The sequence below is a fragment of the Nicotiana attenuata genome, unplaced genomic scaffold, assembly GCF_001879085.1.
Source record: "Nicotiana attenuata strain UT unplaced genomic scaffold, NIATTr2, whole genome shotgun sequence".
Taxonomy (NCBI): domain Eukaryota; kingdom Viridiplantae; phylum Streptophyta; class Magnoliopsida; order Solanales; family Solanaceae; genus Nicotiana; species Nicotiana attenuata.
The window spans coordinates 94,283-112,208 of NW_017673853.1; the positions used below are offsets into that span (position 1 = coordinate 94,283).

Sequence of the window (17,926 nt, forward strand, 5' to 3'; positions counted from 1 at the left end):
CTCTCGCTTCTCTCATATCAACCATCATCCTAGAAATTAGATTTTATTTCCATCAATAGTATCCGAAAATTCTCTCAATTTTTTAAAAATTAATTTTGTAGCTTTTTATCTGTATATCCAAATATATATAACACACTAATAATTATATTATTTGTATCACAATGTATAACATAATAATGTGTATATCAAAAAGTATATCAAAATTTTATTTTCTTCTTTGTATAACATATTTCATATTGATACCTCAAGTTTCAAGACGACTCCACATGTGTTATCCCTCATTGTATCCGTGTATATCTCCATGTACATCAGTGATATATCATGTATATTGTGTGTGTCCGTGAAAATCTGTGTTATATACACGATATACAATGTAATATACACAGATTGTGTATATCATGAAATTTTGTGTTATATACATGATATACAATGTGTTATATACACGATATATAATATGACATACATAGGAGTCCAACAAAATTTATGTTATATACATGATAATACAAAGTTATATAAACAAACGTCCATAAGAACATGTGTGAGATATACATTGATGTACACAATATACTATGTGATATACACATGTTCATAGTTGGATTTTTAGGCCTGATTTTTTTTTACTAAAACCAGTATAAGTCACCTCTAATCTTGCTCAAATTTTGTATATTGCCTCGTCTAGATTTTTCAACCAATTTTAGTCACGCCACTCGTTCCAATCCAAAAAAATAGAGAGAAGAAAAATAAAGTTGAACTCTATTTTTCCTATTTTCTCTCTTAGTTTTTGCATCTGATTTTCTCTTTCTGTGAGATCAACCTTACCTTTTTATCCACTAATTTTTTTGCATAATTTGCAATAATGTTCGCTAAACCATGAGAGAGAAAGGGAGAGATAGAAGAAATATAAGTAGAGAAAGGAAGAGGGAAAAGAAAAAGATACATAGGAGAGAGAGAGAGAGAGAGAGAGAGAGAGAGAGAGAGAGAGAGGTGGGGGGTTATAGAAAGAGAGAAAAAATAGGAAGTAGATTTTTTTATAATTGGCTATACAATGCATATTTTTTGGGGCTGCCTTTGCCAAAATAATTTATGCCAATAATTTCTAAACTCCTCTTGTAAGTTGTTACCCTGGTGTCAATTTATTTTTTTATGGTGTTGGGCAATCAACACTTCTTGAGCTAACCTTTTGAGATTGAGTTAGGCCCAAGGTACATTCTTTATCATATATTTTACTATCCAGATACTTTATCATTATTATAAGCATTTGTCCCTATTTTGTTTTCAGTAAACTAATAGTTCCATCTGTCAAGAGGGGCTGGCCCGGCCTAACTCAATCCACCGCGGCCTTTGGCATTTGATGGGCTGGCTGGGCGGGTCCACTGTTTGATGGACCTTAAAATTGTCAGTCCAACCCTACATGGGTCACGGGCCCCACAGGTCGGCCACCTTTCTAAATTTATTTTTTATTTTTTTAAATTTGGAGTTTTAACCTAAAACTTAATAACTAACTTCGACCCACAGGTCAAAGGCATTTTAATTAGGTACAAAGCTTCTGCAAACTTAATAACTTCTAACATTGCTCCAATCAATTTTCACAGCTTCTGGGTTACAAGCAAACAAAGGGAAAAGTTCAATTTACTTTGGAGGAATGGGACAACAAGAACAAGAACAGATACTGAGGAATCAGGATTTACAAAAGGTGAACTGCTATTTAAGTACTTAGGAGTGCCACTCTCAACTAGGAAGCTGACAATGATACAATGGAAACCAATTATTGACAAAATTGTGGCAAAATTTACTTCATGGACAGCAAGAAAATTGTCATACGCAGGAAGGAGTCAATTGATAAACAGTGTCTTATTTGGAGTTCAATCATACTGGGCTCAAGTGTTCATCTTACCAGCAAAAGTAATGAAAGCAGTGGAAAGCTTCTGCAGAAGCATCTTTGGACTGGTAACAATACTATTTCAAAAAAGTCATTGATCAGTTGGGATAGGGTATGCAGCCCAAAGAGCAGTGGTGGATGGAATATCATAAATATGAAGCTGTGGATAAAGCTGCATAGGCAGCTTTACTGGAATGTGGCACAGAAGGAAGATAGAATGTGGATAAAGTGGATACATGGATACTATATAAAAGGCAGCAGATGGAACAGGTTAAAGTACTAACACAGGCAAGCTGGATGGTGAGGAAAATACTTGAAGCAAGGCATATCATAAAAGAAAAACAATGTGCAGATAAGTAAGGGAAAAGGATCATAAAGCAGATATACCTGAAGTTGTTGGAAGATCAACCTAGAGTCATGTGGAAATGTCTGATGTTTGGCAATGCTGCAAGGCCAAAAGCAAAGTTCACTTTATGGTTACAACTGCAGAACAGACAACTTATAGTGGAAAGATTAAAGAAATGGGGGATTCAGGGAGAAAGACAAATGCATCTTATGCCAGGGACAAGAAGAAACAAGAGATTACATGTATGTAGAGTGTAGCTACACAAGGAGGTACTAAAGAGAGTTGATGCACTGGGAACAGAAACAGAAACTAAGCCTAACAGGAACTAACTGGGAGCAACATGTGCAAGAAGTGATTAGAAGAGCTAAAGGGAGATCAAGAGAAGCACAACTATTCAAAATGCTATACACAGAAATGGTACATAATATATGGATATAGAGAAATCAGAGAATTTTTGAAAAGAAAAATAAGAGCTGGGAGAAGATAGCGAAGGAGACAGTGTATGTTTGTTGCGCACGAGCTCCTCCTAGTATAGCTGAATTAGTGCAGGGATATAGATTTTAAAAGCTAGATAGGAAGAGCATGAGATTGTAGTGTACATATGATAGTTATGCTGTGATAGCTAACTATGGAGCTTTGTAAATATTACTGGTGATTAATATAAAGGTTAATTACCAAAAAAAACATTGCTCCAATAGATTGCTATAAAGTACAAAAAATGAGGACAATATTTATTTAGTAAAAGTCAATACTCAAAACATTTTCATGGCGCTCATAGCATATCTAACACCAATAAATCATTTTCATCAAGCACATTTGAATCCTCTTGTGAAACAGAGATGTCTTAACATTTCTATTTTAATCTAAATCTATAATTGTATAAAGTATTAGTTAGCATTAAAAATATTTAAAATTTTAAGAATAAAAAATATTTAAATTCACATAAAAATATTACCAATTTTGAGTTTAGACTATTTTTCATATTATTTTTAGTTCCCTATATTTTCTTTAATTAAATATGTTTATTGAACTCACGGGTTGGCCCAACCTAGCCAAGTAAGCCTCATGGGCCACAAGCTTAGTTGTCGGGCTTAAAAGTCTCATTTTAAATGGGTTCTAAAAATTTTAATTCATCCCTATTAAATCACAGGCTGAGTTGGGCTGGCTAACTGGCCAAGCCCGGCTCTACTGATAATATATGCTTTGTTTAGAAATATTAGTGTATAAAAGTTAAACTCTGAAGAGAAAACTTGTGAAGACTGGCCACCTAAGATCGGAGTTGGGAGAATATGATGAAAATTATTATAATAATGATGATGAGTGGGATGTGTGTGAATACGGTTAGTGGTTAAGTATGACAGAAATGAACTCAGCCAAAAATGGTATGTAGCATTTTCTTCTTTAAGGTAACTTAAATTTTATTCCTTTTCTTTCTTTGGTATAAAATGGAAAAATCATTATGCCTTTGTTTTCACATTGATACAAATGAACAAAAACTTAAACAACTTTCCTATGCCAACATAGTAAATACTTATATAATAGTAGTATATAATTTAAATACATTCTAGTTACATCCAAATCTTCCACCTGAAATAGCTCCTTAATTTCTGCTTTTCAATTCAGAAAAAAAAAATCATGGGAAAAGGAGGTGGATGTTTTCCTAGCAAGAACAAGATTGTTAAAACCACAAACAAATATGCAAATTCTGCAACAAAACCTACCTCTGCAACAGACACGACGGTTCTTTCTCCGACCAAGAACCTTAAAGTCTTCATCGTGTTTTATTCCATGTATGGACACGTGGAGAGCTTAGCAAAGAGAATGAAGAAAGGAGTAGACACAGTGGATGGAGTAGAAGGGGTACTATATAGAGTCCCTGAAACATTGTCTGAGGATGTTCTTGTCCAAATGCAGGCCCCACCTAAGGATGACACCATTCTTGAGTTACCATCTCCATTGGAGCTTGCTGATGCTGATGGATTCTTGTTTGGGTTTCCCACCAGGTATGTGTAGGCGGATTTCTGACGTTCTTCGGCTTCAATTGAATTTATTGTTTTCTGCTTCAATTATATATATACGTATAACAAAAAAAAAAAAAAGTAGTATTTAGAATATATATATTAAGGAGCAAATTTGTGAGTTGGGATGAATTTGGGCTTGTCCCAACAGGCCCGAAGTCTGCTCAAGTAAAAATAGTTGAAGAGTTAACCTAAATAGCCATTCATCTTTACCACTTAAACTAAATCTAATTAGTGGATATATAATATGTGCATAATTCATATATACATGTAAAGAAAAGTAAATAATGAATCCGATCGGCTATTTGTATAAAGATCCCAAAATAGTTTGCGTCAAATAACGGGTCATATTTCAATCCCCCAACATGATCTAACTTTATTTTTCCGTTTTTAGTTTTTGAGAAAGAAAACTAATGTATTTTTCTTAAAAATTAGCTAACTTCTTCAACATTTATATAATTCTCAATCTCAAATTGGATTTTGTATATTTGAAATTGTGTCCCATTTTGACCCGTCGGGTTATACTATTTTGATCCGTTTTAACCCTATAGTTTGATAGATTATTTCGGGTTTAATCTGTTGAGTCAAATCAATAAACATGTCATAATTCAACACGTTTAAACTTGGACGGGTTGACAGGATACCAAAAATGGGTTGAGTTTGCCATCTCTCTCATTTTGTTGGCTCAAACTATATATACATACAAAATATTTACATACAAACAACATCACACTCGTTCTGAATCTACTAACATAAAACCTTGGATTCTTCCATGTAGATATGGTTGCATGGCGGCTCAAATGAAGGCGTTCTTTGATTCGACCGGGCTTCTGTGGAAGGAACAGAAGCTTGCTGGAAAGCCTGCTGGATTTTTTGTGAGTACTGGGAGTCAAGGAGGTGGACAAGAAACCACTGCGTAAGCTCCACTCATTCTCTTTATAAATTACTCTATCTCGTTACATGTTTAAATGCAAAGGCGGAGCCAAAATTTAAAGTTACTGGGTTTAAAATTCTATAAACTTGGACGGGTTACTTAAAAATGAGTTAATCCGCGCAGTTGGACAGCAATCACCCAACTAGCACACCATGGAATGCTCTTTGTTCCAATTGGCTACAAGTTCGGAGCTGACATGTTCGATATGGACTCCATCCGAGGAGGTTCGCCGTATGGTGCTGGTGTATTTGCTGGAGATGGTTCGAGAAAAGCTACTGAAACCGAGCTGGCACTCGCGGAATATCAGGGCAAATATATGGGTGCAGTAGTCAAGAAGCTGGTTCATGGTTGATGAGGACATTGCCCCATGAAGCTTTTAATATTTTCTTGCTTTACTCCAAAATTCAGTACTACTTTCCTAATGTGGAAAGATTTGTCCCTTTTGCATTATGTTGCAGTTCATGTCTTCTGATTGGTCATGAAGATACTGATAATTCATCTTTACAAAGACTAGATTATTCATCCCCTTCCCCTGCTTTGCCTTTTGATATCAGTTTATCAACCATTTTCATGGTTTCATATTCGTTTCCTTTGAATGTTGTTTTTTGTTTTTTGCCATTTATCACTATATTGAACTTTTTAATATGTTATACAAGTATAGAGTTATAGTTTATTGGTCGTTTTAGCTATGTGCATTCGAACAGGGTGATGTAGAGTTGACATTGTTTGTTTATTTCGATAAACACGCACATATATAGGTATAGATTGAGGATGAAAAAAAGCATAAGCGCTACCATCTTTCCCATAACCATTTTCGATGGCTTGGCGTTCATATATATCATAGGAAGATGACACTCATGACAATATCTACTATACTAAAATCCCTCAAATGAAATTAGCATCTGTTAAACCAGGGGAAGTATGTCTGATCAACATATCCTATCTCCTTTTTACCTTTGTTTCCCTAATATCACCCGCATTATCCAGACGGATAGCTACATAAAATGTTTGAAAAAGAAATTGCTCATTTTTTCAGTGAAAATATTAATTAAGTCTCCGATACAATGTCTATAAAAGCATGATCATTTGCTACTTATTTATTACATTGATATCTATTTCTTTACTAGCATGTACTAGTAGGTATAATTTTGCACCAACTAGTGATGTACCCGCATGGACAAGAGTGGGTTGCTCTAGTGGTCATGAGCACCTTTCACTTCCAACTAAGAGGTTGTGAGTTCGAGTCACCCCAAGAGTAAGGTGGGAGTTCTTGGAGGGAGGGATGCTGAGGGTCTATTGGAAACAACCTCTCTACCCCAGAGCAGGGGTAAGTACTGCGTCAGGGGCGAAGGTACGTCGCCCTAAGGGTGGTCAACTGACCACGCTTCGCTGAAAAATTACACTGTATATATAGGTAAAATATTAAATTTTAATGGTATATAATATATATTGAAGACTCTTTGTCGGATTTTTTTTTAACTTATTTCAAGTTTGAACACCCTAAATGAAGTTCCCGGTTTCGCCATTGGTCCGCGTACACACTACTTTCCCTAGACCCCAAGGGATTATGTTGTTGTAGTAGTAGTGATGTACCCACAAAAGTAGTTTGGCGAGAATCATGCAATTTTATTGTTTAAGCTGCCTTTTCAAACCTGTAACCAGAGATAACGAATTGTTGAAATAGATCTCATTATCAGCTTGGTTCTGTAGTTTTAAGCCACAAATTAACGAGTTCTTATAGAAAGGAGCGAAGGTAGAACCCAACTACGGGTTTGGTCGTGCCCAGTGTTTGACTCAAAAGATTTTTGATTTTTCTTTTAAGCAAATCAATCACGGATGAAGGGGTAAATCTTAGACGAAGATAATAAACTCTAGGATGTTAATGGTAAAGAAAGAGATTGAGAGAGATCACAAGAAAAGAAAGGTAATAAAATTGTATATTCCACAAAAACTGTCTGCCTTTACAAGACTCGAACCTATCTTATATATAGAGAGATTTTCCTTAGTCGTGGAAACGACGAATCAGGGACTACCTACTGCGCCAAATCCGACGCTACTATGATGGCGTCACTCTTTCCACCTCTGGGTCGTACCCCTATGCCGACTCATAGGTTTTGGGTTGCTGGTCGTATTCGCTACGGCCGTGGTCGGTCAAATTCGGACCTATACAGTTAGTCCCTCCGTTCGTCAAGGTCGCAACGGGGTGCCTCCTTGATGAGCGGACTTGATGCCCTCCCTTAGGAGGAATTTGAGTCGCTGAGATATTACGACGTGATCAGTGAGGGACGGTAGTCATATATGGCGGGAAACCTAAGAGTGCACGCTATCCCGGATGACGTCAGCCTTCGTATGCGTCAACATTATGCGGGTTTTCGAGGCAACAGACTGACGGTTCGGCGCTTGGTTCCCTCTGCTGATTTGAAACCTGCCGCCTCGATTTTGGCGCCACCCAACCCTATAAATAGATGAAGGGTTCAATTCCTTTGGAAAACTTTGGCCATTCTTGATAATTTTCTGGTCTTCTTCTTCTGGTCTCATATCCCCTTCGTTCTCATTCCTGACCGGAAGTTCTCATATCTTTCACTCTATTCTCATAGCTCGTTCCCTTTAAACAAAATCATGCCGAGATCTCGTCGTGTTAACGAAGGGGTTCCTGAGGCCACTCCATCGAATGCAGCCCCTCTTTCCGACAGCGGAGAGGTGGAGGCGGAAGAGGGTGACAGCCCTCTTACAGTGGAGGCTCGGCTTGATGTATATTGGTCTTTTGATGCCGAGGGCGGGGCGACGGAGGCGGAGGTTCGGGCAGTACATACCGAAGCGCGTGCCTCTCGTGAGTCGTGTGGATACGACCCTGACACTCCTGATGGGGAGGGTGTTGCTTCTGATGACGTGAACCGCCTTGACTCGGATTCGTGGTATGAAGATGCCTACCCTGCTAGGGGCAACGTGTAGTTTTAGTTTGTACATTCATTTTTTTTTGGCTTGTAAATTTTTGGACGTGGGTCCACCCGGGACCTGTTCGTGGGGACGAATGTACATAATATTTTTGTGGTAATATAAACTTCAGTTTCGTCACTGTCTGTTCGTCGTTTTTCCTTTTTGTTTATCGTATGACACTTGGTCTTTGTTGGGATGTTGTTTCGATTATTTGTTTAAACGATATCTCGTTGTGATTCGGACGAGTTCGAGCTAATGTCGATGGCCTTGGCCGTTGGGATGTTGTTTCGACTGTCGTCGAAGTAATATACCGTCATGGTTCGAACAAGGTCGAACTAATGTCGATGGCCTTGGCCATTGGGATGTTGCTTCGGCTGTCGTCGAAGTAGTATCCCATCGTGGCTCGAACGAGGTCGAATTAATGTCGATGACTTGGCCATTGGGATGTAGCTTCGACTGTTGTCGAAGTAATATCCCGTCGTGGCATCTCGTCGTCATTCGAACGAGGTCGAACTAATATCGATAGCCTTGGCCATTGGGATGTAGCTTCGACTGTCGTCGAAGTAATATCCCGTCGTGGCATCTCGTCGTGGTTCGAACGAGGTCGAACTAATGTCGATGGCCTTGGCCATTGGGATGTAGCTTCGGCTGTCGTCGAAGTAGTATCCCGTCGTGGCTCGAACAAGGTCGACCTAATGGCGATGGCCTTGGCCATTGAGATGTAGCTTCGGCTGTCGTCGAAGTAGTATCCCGTCGTGGCTCGAACGAGGTCGAACTAATGGCGATGGCCTTGGCCATTGGGATGTAGCTTCGGCTATCATCGAAGTAGTATCCCATCGTGGCTCGAACGAGGTCGAACTAATGTCGATGGCCTTGGCCATTGGGATGTTTGTATTTCGTACGTACAATGGAGAGTGAATTCTATTCATATAATGGAGAATGTTTTTCGTACGTACAATGGAGAATGAATTCCGTTCATACAATGGAGATTGAATTCCGTTCATACAATGGAGATTGAGTTCCGTTCATACAATGGAGATGTTGATACCCAATTTTTCCCTGCATATTTTCACATATACAAAATACTTTCAAAATAACATATATATGCATATATAAGCATGCCTAATGATTTTAGTATTTTTCTAAATTTTTTAAAGATTTTTAAAATCAATCTATTTTTCATTTTAGCAGTACAAAATCAGTAACTATTCCCAAAATCCTCAATTTTGGTGAATAATTTATTTTATTCCCATGTTTATACAAAAAATATAGTTAAGGTAATTTTTTATACATTTTTTACAAATTTATTTGGTATTTTAAAGCTAAATTGCATATAATTGCAATTCTAGCCTATTTTAAGTTTAATAGCATTTTAATTATAAAAATTGGTTCCAGTATTTTTTAATTTAATATTTATGTGTTATTAACTGACTCAGTACTTTTAATTTGCTTTTAAAATTATTTTACTATTTTTTTAAAATAAAAGGGAAAACTGGCTATTTAACATTTAGCCTCATTTCGTTGCAATTACAGCCTATTTACATTTCAATTTTAGCCATCAATTGACCCAATCCTAACCCTCAATTGGACCGGCCCAATTTCAATTTTACCCAGCCCCTTAACCCATTTATTTAACCCGCCCGGCCTTTCTTTCAATCCAGGCCGTTGATCATTTTGGTCAACGGCCAGGATCGTCCCTTGCCATTTTTAATTTCCCTACCCTAACCTAATCCCCCCATTTCGTTTGGTCCGCCGCCTTTGAATACTCTCCTCCCTCAAAACACTCTCGAAGGTTCTCCAGAACCCTAGTCGTCTTCAACCCTTTTTCCACCGTACTTTCGCCGGAATCCATGGCTTCTCAGGCCATGGATGGTCTATACTCACCCCCCTCCACCATTAAACCCTGGGTGTTCAAAGAGTTGAGGTCTGATCTTGGTGGTTCTCTTTCAGATCTTCTCAGAGCTATAGTTCTATGGCCTCTCCGGCCGTCGCTCCGGCGCATTCAAGCATTTCGAGCCTATTTTCGACCTCTCCGACTCCAGATCGGGCTTTCTTCCAAGCCTTTCTCATTTCTAGGGTTCCTTCGAAACCCTAAGCTATTCGAGGTTTTTCTCTGTCTGTTTTCTTAGATCTATGCTATATCCATGTTTTATTGGATTTTTAAGGTGTTTTCCCCAATCTTTTCTTTCAAAATTGTTTCTCTTCGATTTAGGGTTTCTGAAAGGATTTCAAAACGTCTTTTTGATTCTTCCTTTTCTTTTCTTTATGTGTGTTTGCCTATACTATGTTTTACCACGCATGTGTTGTTCTTCTGCTTTTCTTTCTACTATGCATGACTCTCATGTACTTTGTATTCTACTGTGCCTTTAAACTAGGCTCGCATGTCAATCTTTGTTATGTTTTTCTATCTGTTCTTTGCTATACTTTTCAGTATTCTTCTACTGTATGTGTTTCCTACTGAGTTCCTAAGTTTGTTTGCCTTTACTGAACTTCTATTTGAGTTCTAAACATGCTTCCTTTACTGTTTCTTAAGTTTATATCACTTCTTCTCTCTTCTGAACTTGCTTGAGCTCCGAGCTTTTCACAAACGTGTTCTTTTGTTTTCAAACCTGCTATCATATCTGTTTGTTTCTCATGAGTCTCTGAAAGAGACCTCTGAGCCTGCTTCAATGGCTTGTCTTCTCATCGTTGTATCAGATTCGAGTTGAAACCCTAGGATCTGAGGGTTTTGGCAAGTTTGATTTGGTGTTTGGACTTGGGTTCTACTTTGGAACCCTGAACTCCCAGACTCATTCTGAGTCTATAAATTGGACTGGAACCTCTTTGTTTATAACTCGAAACTTTTCTATGATAGGTTTTCTAATTAACATGACAACTCTTTCTTGTTTGACATACCTGTGTGCTTTATATATGAGAAATTCTTCCTTCAAAAAGGTTTTACCAACTTATGATTGATTCCGAATTCCTTTTAGTAAGGTTTGATTGATTGTTACTAATTTTCCTTAAGTAAAACCCTTTCCTCTCTTTTCCTGACTTGGTTCATTCGANCTAATGTCGATGGCCTTGGCCATTGGGATGTAACTTCGGATGTCGTCGAAGTAGTATCCTGTCATGGCTCGAACGAGGTCGAACTAATGTCGATGGCCTTGGACATTAGGATGTAGCTTCGGCTGTCCTTGAAGTAGTATCCCGTCGTGGCTCGAACGAGGTCGAACTAATGTCGATGGCCTTGGCCATTGGGATGTAACTTCGGATGTCGTCGAAGTAGTATCCCATCGTGGCTCCAACGAGGTCGAACTAATGTCGATGGCCTTGGCCATTGGGATGTAGCGTCGGCTGTCGTTGAAGTAGTATCCCGTCGTGGCTCGAACGAGGTTGAACTAATGTCGATGGCCTTGGCCATTGGGATGAAACTTTGGATGTCGTCGAAGTAGTATCTTGTCATGGCTCGAACGAGGTCGAACTAATGTCGATGGCCTTGGCCATTAGGATGTAGCTTCTGCTGTCGCCGAAGTAGTATCTCATCGTGGCTAGAACGAGGTTGAACTAATATCGATGGCCTTGGCCATTGGGACGTAGCTTCGGCTGTCGTCGAAGTAGTATCCCGTCGTGGCTCGAATGAGGTCGTAGTAATGTCGATGGCCTTGGCCATTGGGATGTTTGTATTTCGTACGTACAATGGAGAGTGAATTCTATTCATATAATGGAGAATGTATTTCGTACGTACAATGGAGAATGAATTCCGTTCATACAATGGAGATTGAATTTCGTTCATACAATGGAGATTGAATTTTGTTCATACAATGGAGATTGAATTCAGTTCATACAATGGAGATTGAATTTCGTTCATACAATGGAGATTGAATTCAGTTCATACAATGGAGATTGAATTTTTTTCGTACAATGGAGATTGAATTGCGTAGTCCCTTCATTACTTTGACCCGGAGAGTGTATCGACGGGCCGAAGTGATGAATAATGTTCTGAACCACAGGGTATCCCCTTCGCCGCCTCGTTAAAAACCTCCCCGAGAAAACCCGATTGGGACAAAACTCAGGCGAGGGAAAAAGAGTACGACTTAGGTGACACCTTTCAGAAGTGGAAGTACTTGAGATGGGCGACGTTCTAGTTGTTTTGGAGAGGTTTTCCCTGCATTGTCTCTAGTTGGAATGCTCCTTTGTTCACTGTTGCTATTATTTTGTACGGTCCGTCCCAGTTTGTTCCTAACTTCCCCTCATTTTGATCCTTTGATGATAGTGTTTTGGCTTTGAGGACGTAGTCGCCAACTTTGAGTGATCTCACTTTGGCCTTTTTGTTGTAGTATCTCTCCATTTGCTGCTTCTGGGCTATCATTCTCACATGGGCCATGTCTGTCCGTTCTTCAATTTCATGTAGGTCTTGTAACCTATTTTCGTCGTTATCCGCCCCCCTTATATGGGGGTATCTCATGCTGGGTTCTAAGACCTCGACAGCTATGACTGCATCGGTCCCATAGACAAGTGAGTAGGGCGTTTCTCCCGTGCTGGATTTTGGCGTAGCTCGGTATGCCCACAATTCTTTAAGCAGTAGTCGGGCCATAGCCCTTTAGCTTCCTCAAGCTTCTTTTTCAATATGTTTAGTATTACTTTGTTGGAGGATTCGGCTTGGCCGTTGGCAGCGGAATGATATGGCGTGGAGAGTATCCGCTTGATGTACCATTTTTCGAACGAGGAGACGGACGAGGAGCTCGTGAGGGCTATCGCCCGTAACAGCGAATTGGAGGTCCTTCTTAAGGCGAGGGAAGAAGAACTTAAACTGAGTCAAGGGGTAACGGTGGAGAATGCCCACCTGCAGCTGAAGGTAGCCGGTTTAAATGCCGAGCTGAGTGCCAAAACGATAGAGATCGACGAACTTAAGGGCGAATTAAATGCTAATACCGACAAGTTGGCCGCTGCCATTTCTGAGACTGTCTCCTTGGAAGATGCCCTTCGTATATCCAGGTCGGATCTTGCCGGGGAAAGGGAAGCCTCCGGTCGTCGAGTTACGGAGTTCAAAAGGCGTGTTGGGGAGTTAGAGGCGGAGTTGGCCATCTTGCGGGGGCAAATGACTTCGCAGGGGGCAGAGGAAGCAAATCGTTATTCTCGGCCTTCCACATCTCTTCCTTCGGCCGGTCAGGGCTCTCCTCGTCGCTTGTACGAGTTGTGGGTCTATGCGGAGGCTCGACTTGATGTATATTGGTGTTTTTATATTGAGGGCCGAGCGATGGAGGCGGAGGTTCGGGCAGTACATACCGAAGCGCGTGCATCTCGCGAGTCGTGTGGATACGACCCTGACACTCCCGATGGAGAGGGTGTTGCTTCTGATGACTTGAACCGCCTTGACTCGGATTCATGGTATGAAGATGCCTACCCTACTGGGGAAAAAGTGTAGTTTTAGTTTGTACATTCATTTTTTTTTTTGCTTGTAAATTTTTGGACATGGGTCGTACCCGGACCTGTTCGTGGTGACGAATGTACATAATATTTTTGTTGTAATATAAACTTCAGTTTTCTCACTGTGTGTTCGTTGTTTTTCCTTTTTGTTTATCGCATGACACTTGGTCTCTGTTGGGATGTTGTTTCGATTATTTGTTTAAACGATATCTCTTTGTGATTCGGATGAGTTCGAACTAATATCGATGGCCTTGGCCGTTGGGATTTTGTTTCGACTGTCGTCGAAGTAATATCCCGTCGTGGTTCGAACGAGGTCGAACTAATGTGGATGGCCTTGGCCATTGGGATGTAGCTTCGACTCTCGTCGAAGTAATATCCCGTCGTGGTTCGAACTAATGCCGATGGCCTTGGCTATTGGGATGTTTGTATTTCGTACGTACAATGAGAGTGAATTCTGCTCATATAATGGAGAATGTATTTCATACGTACAGTGGAGATTGAATTCCGTTCATACAATGGAGAATGAATTCCGTTCATACAATGGAGATTGGATTCCGTTCATACAATGGAGATTGAACTGCGTAGTCCCTTCATTACTTTGACCCGGAGAGTGTATCGACGGGCCGAAGTGATGAATAATGTTCCGATCTACAGGGTATCCCCTTCGCCGCCTCGTTAAAAACCTCCCCGAGAAAACCCGATTGAGACAAAACTCGGGTGAGGGAAAAAGAGTACGACTTAGGTGACACCTTTCAGAAGTGGAAGTACTTGAGATGGGCGACGTTCCAGTTGTTTTGGAGAGGTTTTCCCTCCATTGTCTCTAGTTGGAATGCTCATTTGTTCGTTGTTGCTATAATTTTGTACGGTCCGTCCCAGTTTGTTCCTAACTTCCCCTCATTTGGATCCTTTGATGCTAGCGTTTTGGCTTTGAGGACGTAGTTGCCAACTTTGAGTGATCTTACTTTGGCCTTTTTGTCGTAGTATCTCTCCATTTGCTGCTTCTGGGCTATCATTCTCACATGGGCCATGTCTCTCCGTTCTTCAATTTCATCTAGGTCTTGTAACCTACTTTCGTCGTTATCCACCCCGCTTATATGGGAGTATCTCAGGCTGGGTTCTCCGACCTCGACAGGTATGACTGCGTTGGTCCCATAGACAAGCGAGTAGGGTGTTCTTCCCGTGCTGGATTTTGGCGTAGTTCGGTATGCCCACAATACTTCAGGCAGTAGTTCGGGCCATAGCCATTTAGCTTCCTCGAGCTTCTTTTTCAGTATGTTCAGTATCACTTTGTTGGAGGATTCGGCTTGGTCGTTGGCAGCGGGATGATATGGCGTGGAGAGTATCCGCATAATGTGCCATTTTTCGAAGAATTCAGTTGTTCTCTTTCCGATGAACTGGGGTCCGTTGTCGCAACTGATTTCTTTGGGGATACCGAAACGGCATATAATATTTTTCCATATGAAGGAGATGAACTCCTGTTCACGTATTTGAGCATACGCACCTGCTTCCACCCATTTAGAGAAATAGTCAGTTAAAACCAAAAGAAAGCGTACCTTTCCTCGTCTTGCTGGCAGAGGGCCGACTATGTCCATTCCCCACTTTATGAAAGGCCATGGCGAGGTGACCAAATGGATGAGTTCCCCAGCTGGATGTATCATAGGGGCGTACTTTTGTCATTGCTCGTATCTCCGGACGTAGTCCGCGGCTTCTTTTTTCATAGTAGGCCAGTAATAGCCGGCGCGAATGAGATATCGAACGAGGGCGCGATTCCCTGTATGGGCGCCGCAGTGACCCTCGTGTACTTCCTCCAGTACTTGCCTAGTTTGGTGCGGTCCAAGACATTTGGCTAGGGGCCCGCCAAATGTACTTTTGTAGAGGTCATGATTTACCAGGCTGTATCGAGCCGCCTGCACCCGGAGTTTCTTGGCCTCTTTCTTGTCTTGCGGGAGTATTCCATCCGGTAAATAGGACACAATGCGGTTTCGCCAGTCCCAAGTTAGGTTTAGATAAAGTATCTCGATGTGGTCTATGGCTGAGTGAAGGAGGGTGATCACGCTTTCCTTGTTAATATTTTTGGTGGCCGCAGCTAATTTGGCGAGGCCATCTGCTTCCATGTTTTGTGCCTTGGGGATCTGGTCGAGGTGGCATTCGTCAAACTCCGGCACTAGTTTACGGATTTTCGACTGATACCTCTGTAGTCTCTGCTCTTTGATTTGAAAAGTCCCGGTGACTTGATTTACAACGAGTTGGGAGTCGCAATGGAGGATGAGTCGTCGGGTGCCGTACTTGAGGGCTAACATTAGACCTGCAATCACAGCCTCGTACTCGGCCTCGTTGTTAGTCATCTTTGGGCATCGTATGGACTGGCAAATTACCTCGCCCGTGGGGACTTCGAGGACGAGTCCCAGTCCCGATCCCTAGGCGTTCGAAGTGCCGTCAGTATAGAGGGTCTAGAGGTTGGTACATGCGGAAGCGCGAAGCGCTTCCTGTTCCGCCGTGGGCAATATTTCTGCGCTGAAGTCGGCGATGAAATCGGCGAGCACTTGCGACTTAATGGCAGTCCGCGGTTGGCAAGTTATATCGTGCTCGCTTAGTTCTATTGCCCATTTGGCGAGTCTACCCGAGAGTTCGGGTTTATGCAGGATACTTCTCATGAGGAAGGTTGTTATTACCTTTACGGGGTGACATTGGAAATACGGTCTAAGCTTTCGTGAAGCTACGACTAGTGCCAGAGCTAATTTTTCAAGGTGAGGGTACCTTGTCTCGGCATCTATTAAGGTTTTGCTGATATAGTAAATAGGGGATTGCGTACCTTTGTTTTTGCGGACCAAGACTCATTGACAGCGACTTTGGATACTGCCAAATATACGAGTAGGCACTCACCTGGGTCTGCTTTGACGAGTAGTGGTGGTGAGGACATGTACGTTTTTAGCTTCCTCAGGGCGTCGATGCATTCCTCGTTCCATTGCAGCTCGTGGTATTTTCTTAATACGTTGAAGAACTTGTGACATCTGTCCGAGGATCGTGAAATGAATCTCGACAGGGCGACAATTCGCCCTGTTAGCTTCTGTACCTGTTTTTTGCTGGTCAGCACCTTATGTATTGTGTCGATGGCTTTGATTTGATCTGGGTTGACTTCGATTCCCCGTTGCGACACGAGAAAGCCTAAGAATTTCCCTGAGGCCACGCCGAAGGCGCACTTTTCCGGGTTTAACTTCATCCCATACCGCCTCAATATCTCGAAGGCTTCTTTTAGATGGCTAATGTAGTCCTCCTTCTTTGCCGACTTTACCAGCATATCGTCGATATAGACCTCCGTTGTTTTGCCGAGCTGTTCTTTGAACATTTCGGTGACTAACCTCTGGTAAGTGGCCCCCGCATTCTTGAGTCCGAACGACATCACTTTATAGCAATAAGTTCCTTGGTGAGTGATGAAAGTCATTTTTTCCTGATCTTCTTCGGCCATTAGTATTTGGTTGTAACCGGAGTAGGCGTCTAAAAAACTCAGCAATTCGTGCCCTGCTGTCGCATCAATCAGTTGGTCGATATAGGGTAGCAGGAAGGAATCTTTCGGGCATGCTTTGTTCAGATCGGTGAAGTCTACACACATTCGCCATTTCCCGTTCTTCTTTTTTATCATGACCATATTGGCGACCCATTGGGGATACTTTGATTCTCTGATGGAATCGTTGGTGAGTAATTTATCTACCTCTTCGCTAACCGCTTCAATGATTGCGGCATTGAATTTTCTCCTTATCTGTCGTACCGGCGGGTAGAGTGGGTCGATGTTCAGCCTATGAGTGGCGATGTCCTTCGGGATCCTGGCATATCTGAGTGGGAAAAGGCAAACGAATCGGCGTTGTCAGTTAAAAATTCACGATACTTACCTGGCTCTGAGAGTTTGTGCCCGATGTAAGCCTTCTTTGTGTTGTCGGCGTCGTTTAGCAGGACTGGGTCGAGGTCTTCTATGGTCGCCTTGCAGACCTCTACGATATTTGGGTCTGATGGCCTCAATTGGCGGGTGGGGTTTATTTCCCGACATGGTTGATTGCTATGCCTCCGCACTTGCACCTTTTAGTTGTTTGGTGTGTGTGCAATCTTGGGCGATATGATAGCATTCCTGGGCGGTACGCGGCTCGCCTCGGATGCTGAATATTCCCCACGGGGTGGGAAATTTGATTACTTGATAGAAGCTTGAGGGGACGGCTCACATGGCATGTATCCATGGGCGTCCTATGATGGCGTTGTAAGTTGTTTCCTGGTTCATGACGTGGAATGTGGTTTCCAGTGTGACTCCCCCGGCTAAGACTGGCAGCGCTATTTTCCCGGATGTCTGCTCTACTGCATTGTTAAAACCCGTTAGTGTTATGCAATGCAGTATTATTTTATCTGTGAGCCTAATT

General features: G+C 41.5%; 2 protein-coding genes across 2 annotated transcripts; one reads left to right on the forward strand and one right to left on the reverse strand.

Moving 5' to 3' along the window:
* The first annotated feature begins 3,811 nt into the window (after nucleotides 1-3,811).
* LOC109217454 (probable NAD(P)H dehydrogenase (quinone) FQR1-like 2) lies at nucleotides 3,812-5,727 on the forward strand. The gene is made up of 3 exons (XM_019381711.1): nucleotides 3,812-4,228; nucleotides 5,022-5,159; nucleotides 5,301-5,727. The coding sequence occupies exons 1-3, from the start codon at nucleotides 3,861-3,863 to the stop codon at nucleotides 5,527-5,529; spliced, it is 735 nt and encodes a 244-aa protein (XP_019237256.1). The 5' UTR covers nucleotides 3,812-3,860; the 3' UTR covers nucleotides 5,530-5,727.
* Nucleotides 5,728-15,196: 9,469 nt separating this feature from the next.
* Nucleotides 15,197-17,565, reverse strand: LOC109217453. Its single transcript, XM_019381710.1, has 3 exons — nucleotides 17,411-17,565; nucleotides 16,336-17,353; nucleotides 15,197-15,724 (listed from the first exon to the last, which is right to left on the reverse strand). The coding sequence occupies exons 1-3, from the start codon at nucleotides 17,563-17,565 to the stop codon at nucleotides 15,197-15,199; spliced, it is 1,701 nt and encodes a 566-aa protein (XP_019237255.1).
* Between the last annotated feature and the right edge of the window lie 361 nt (nucleotides 17,566-17,926).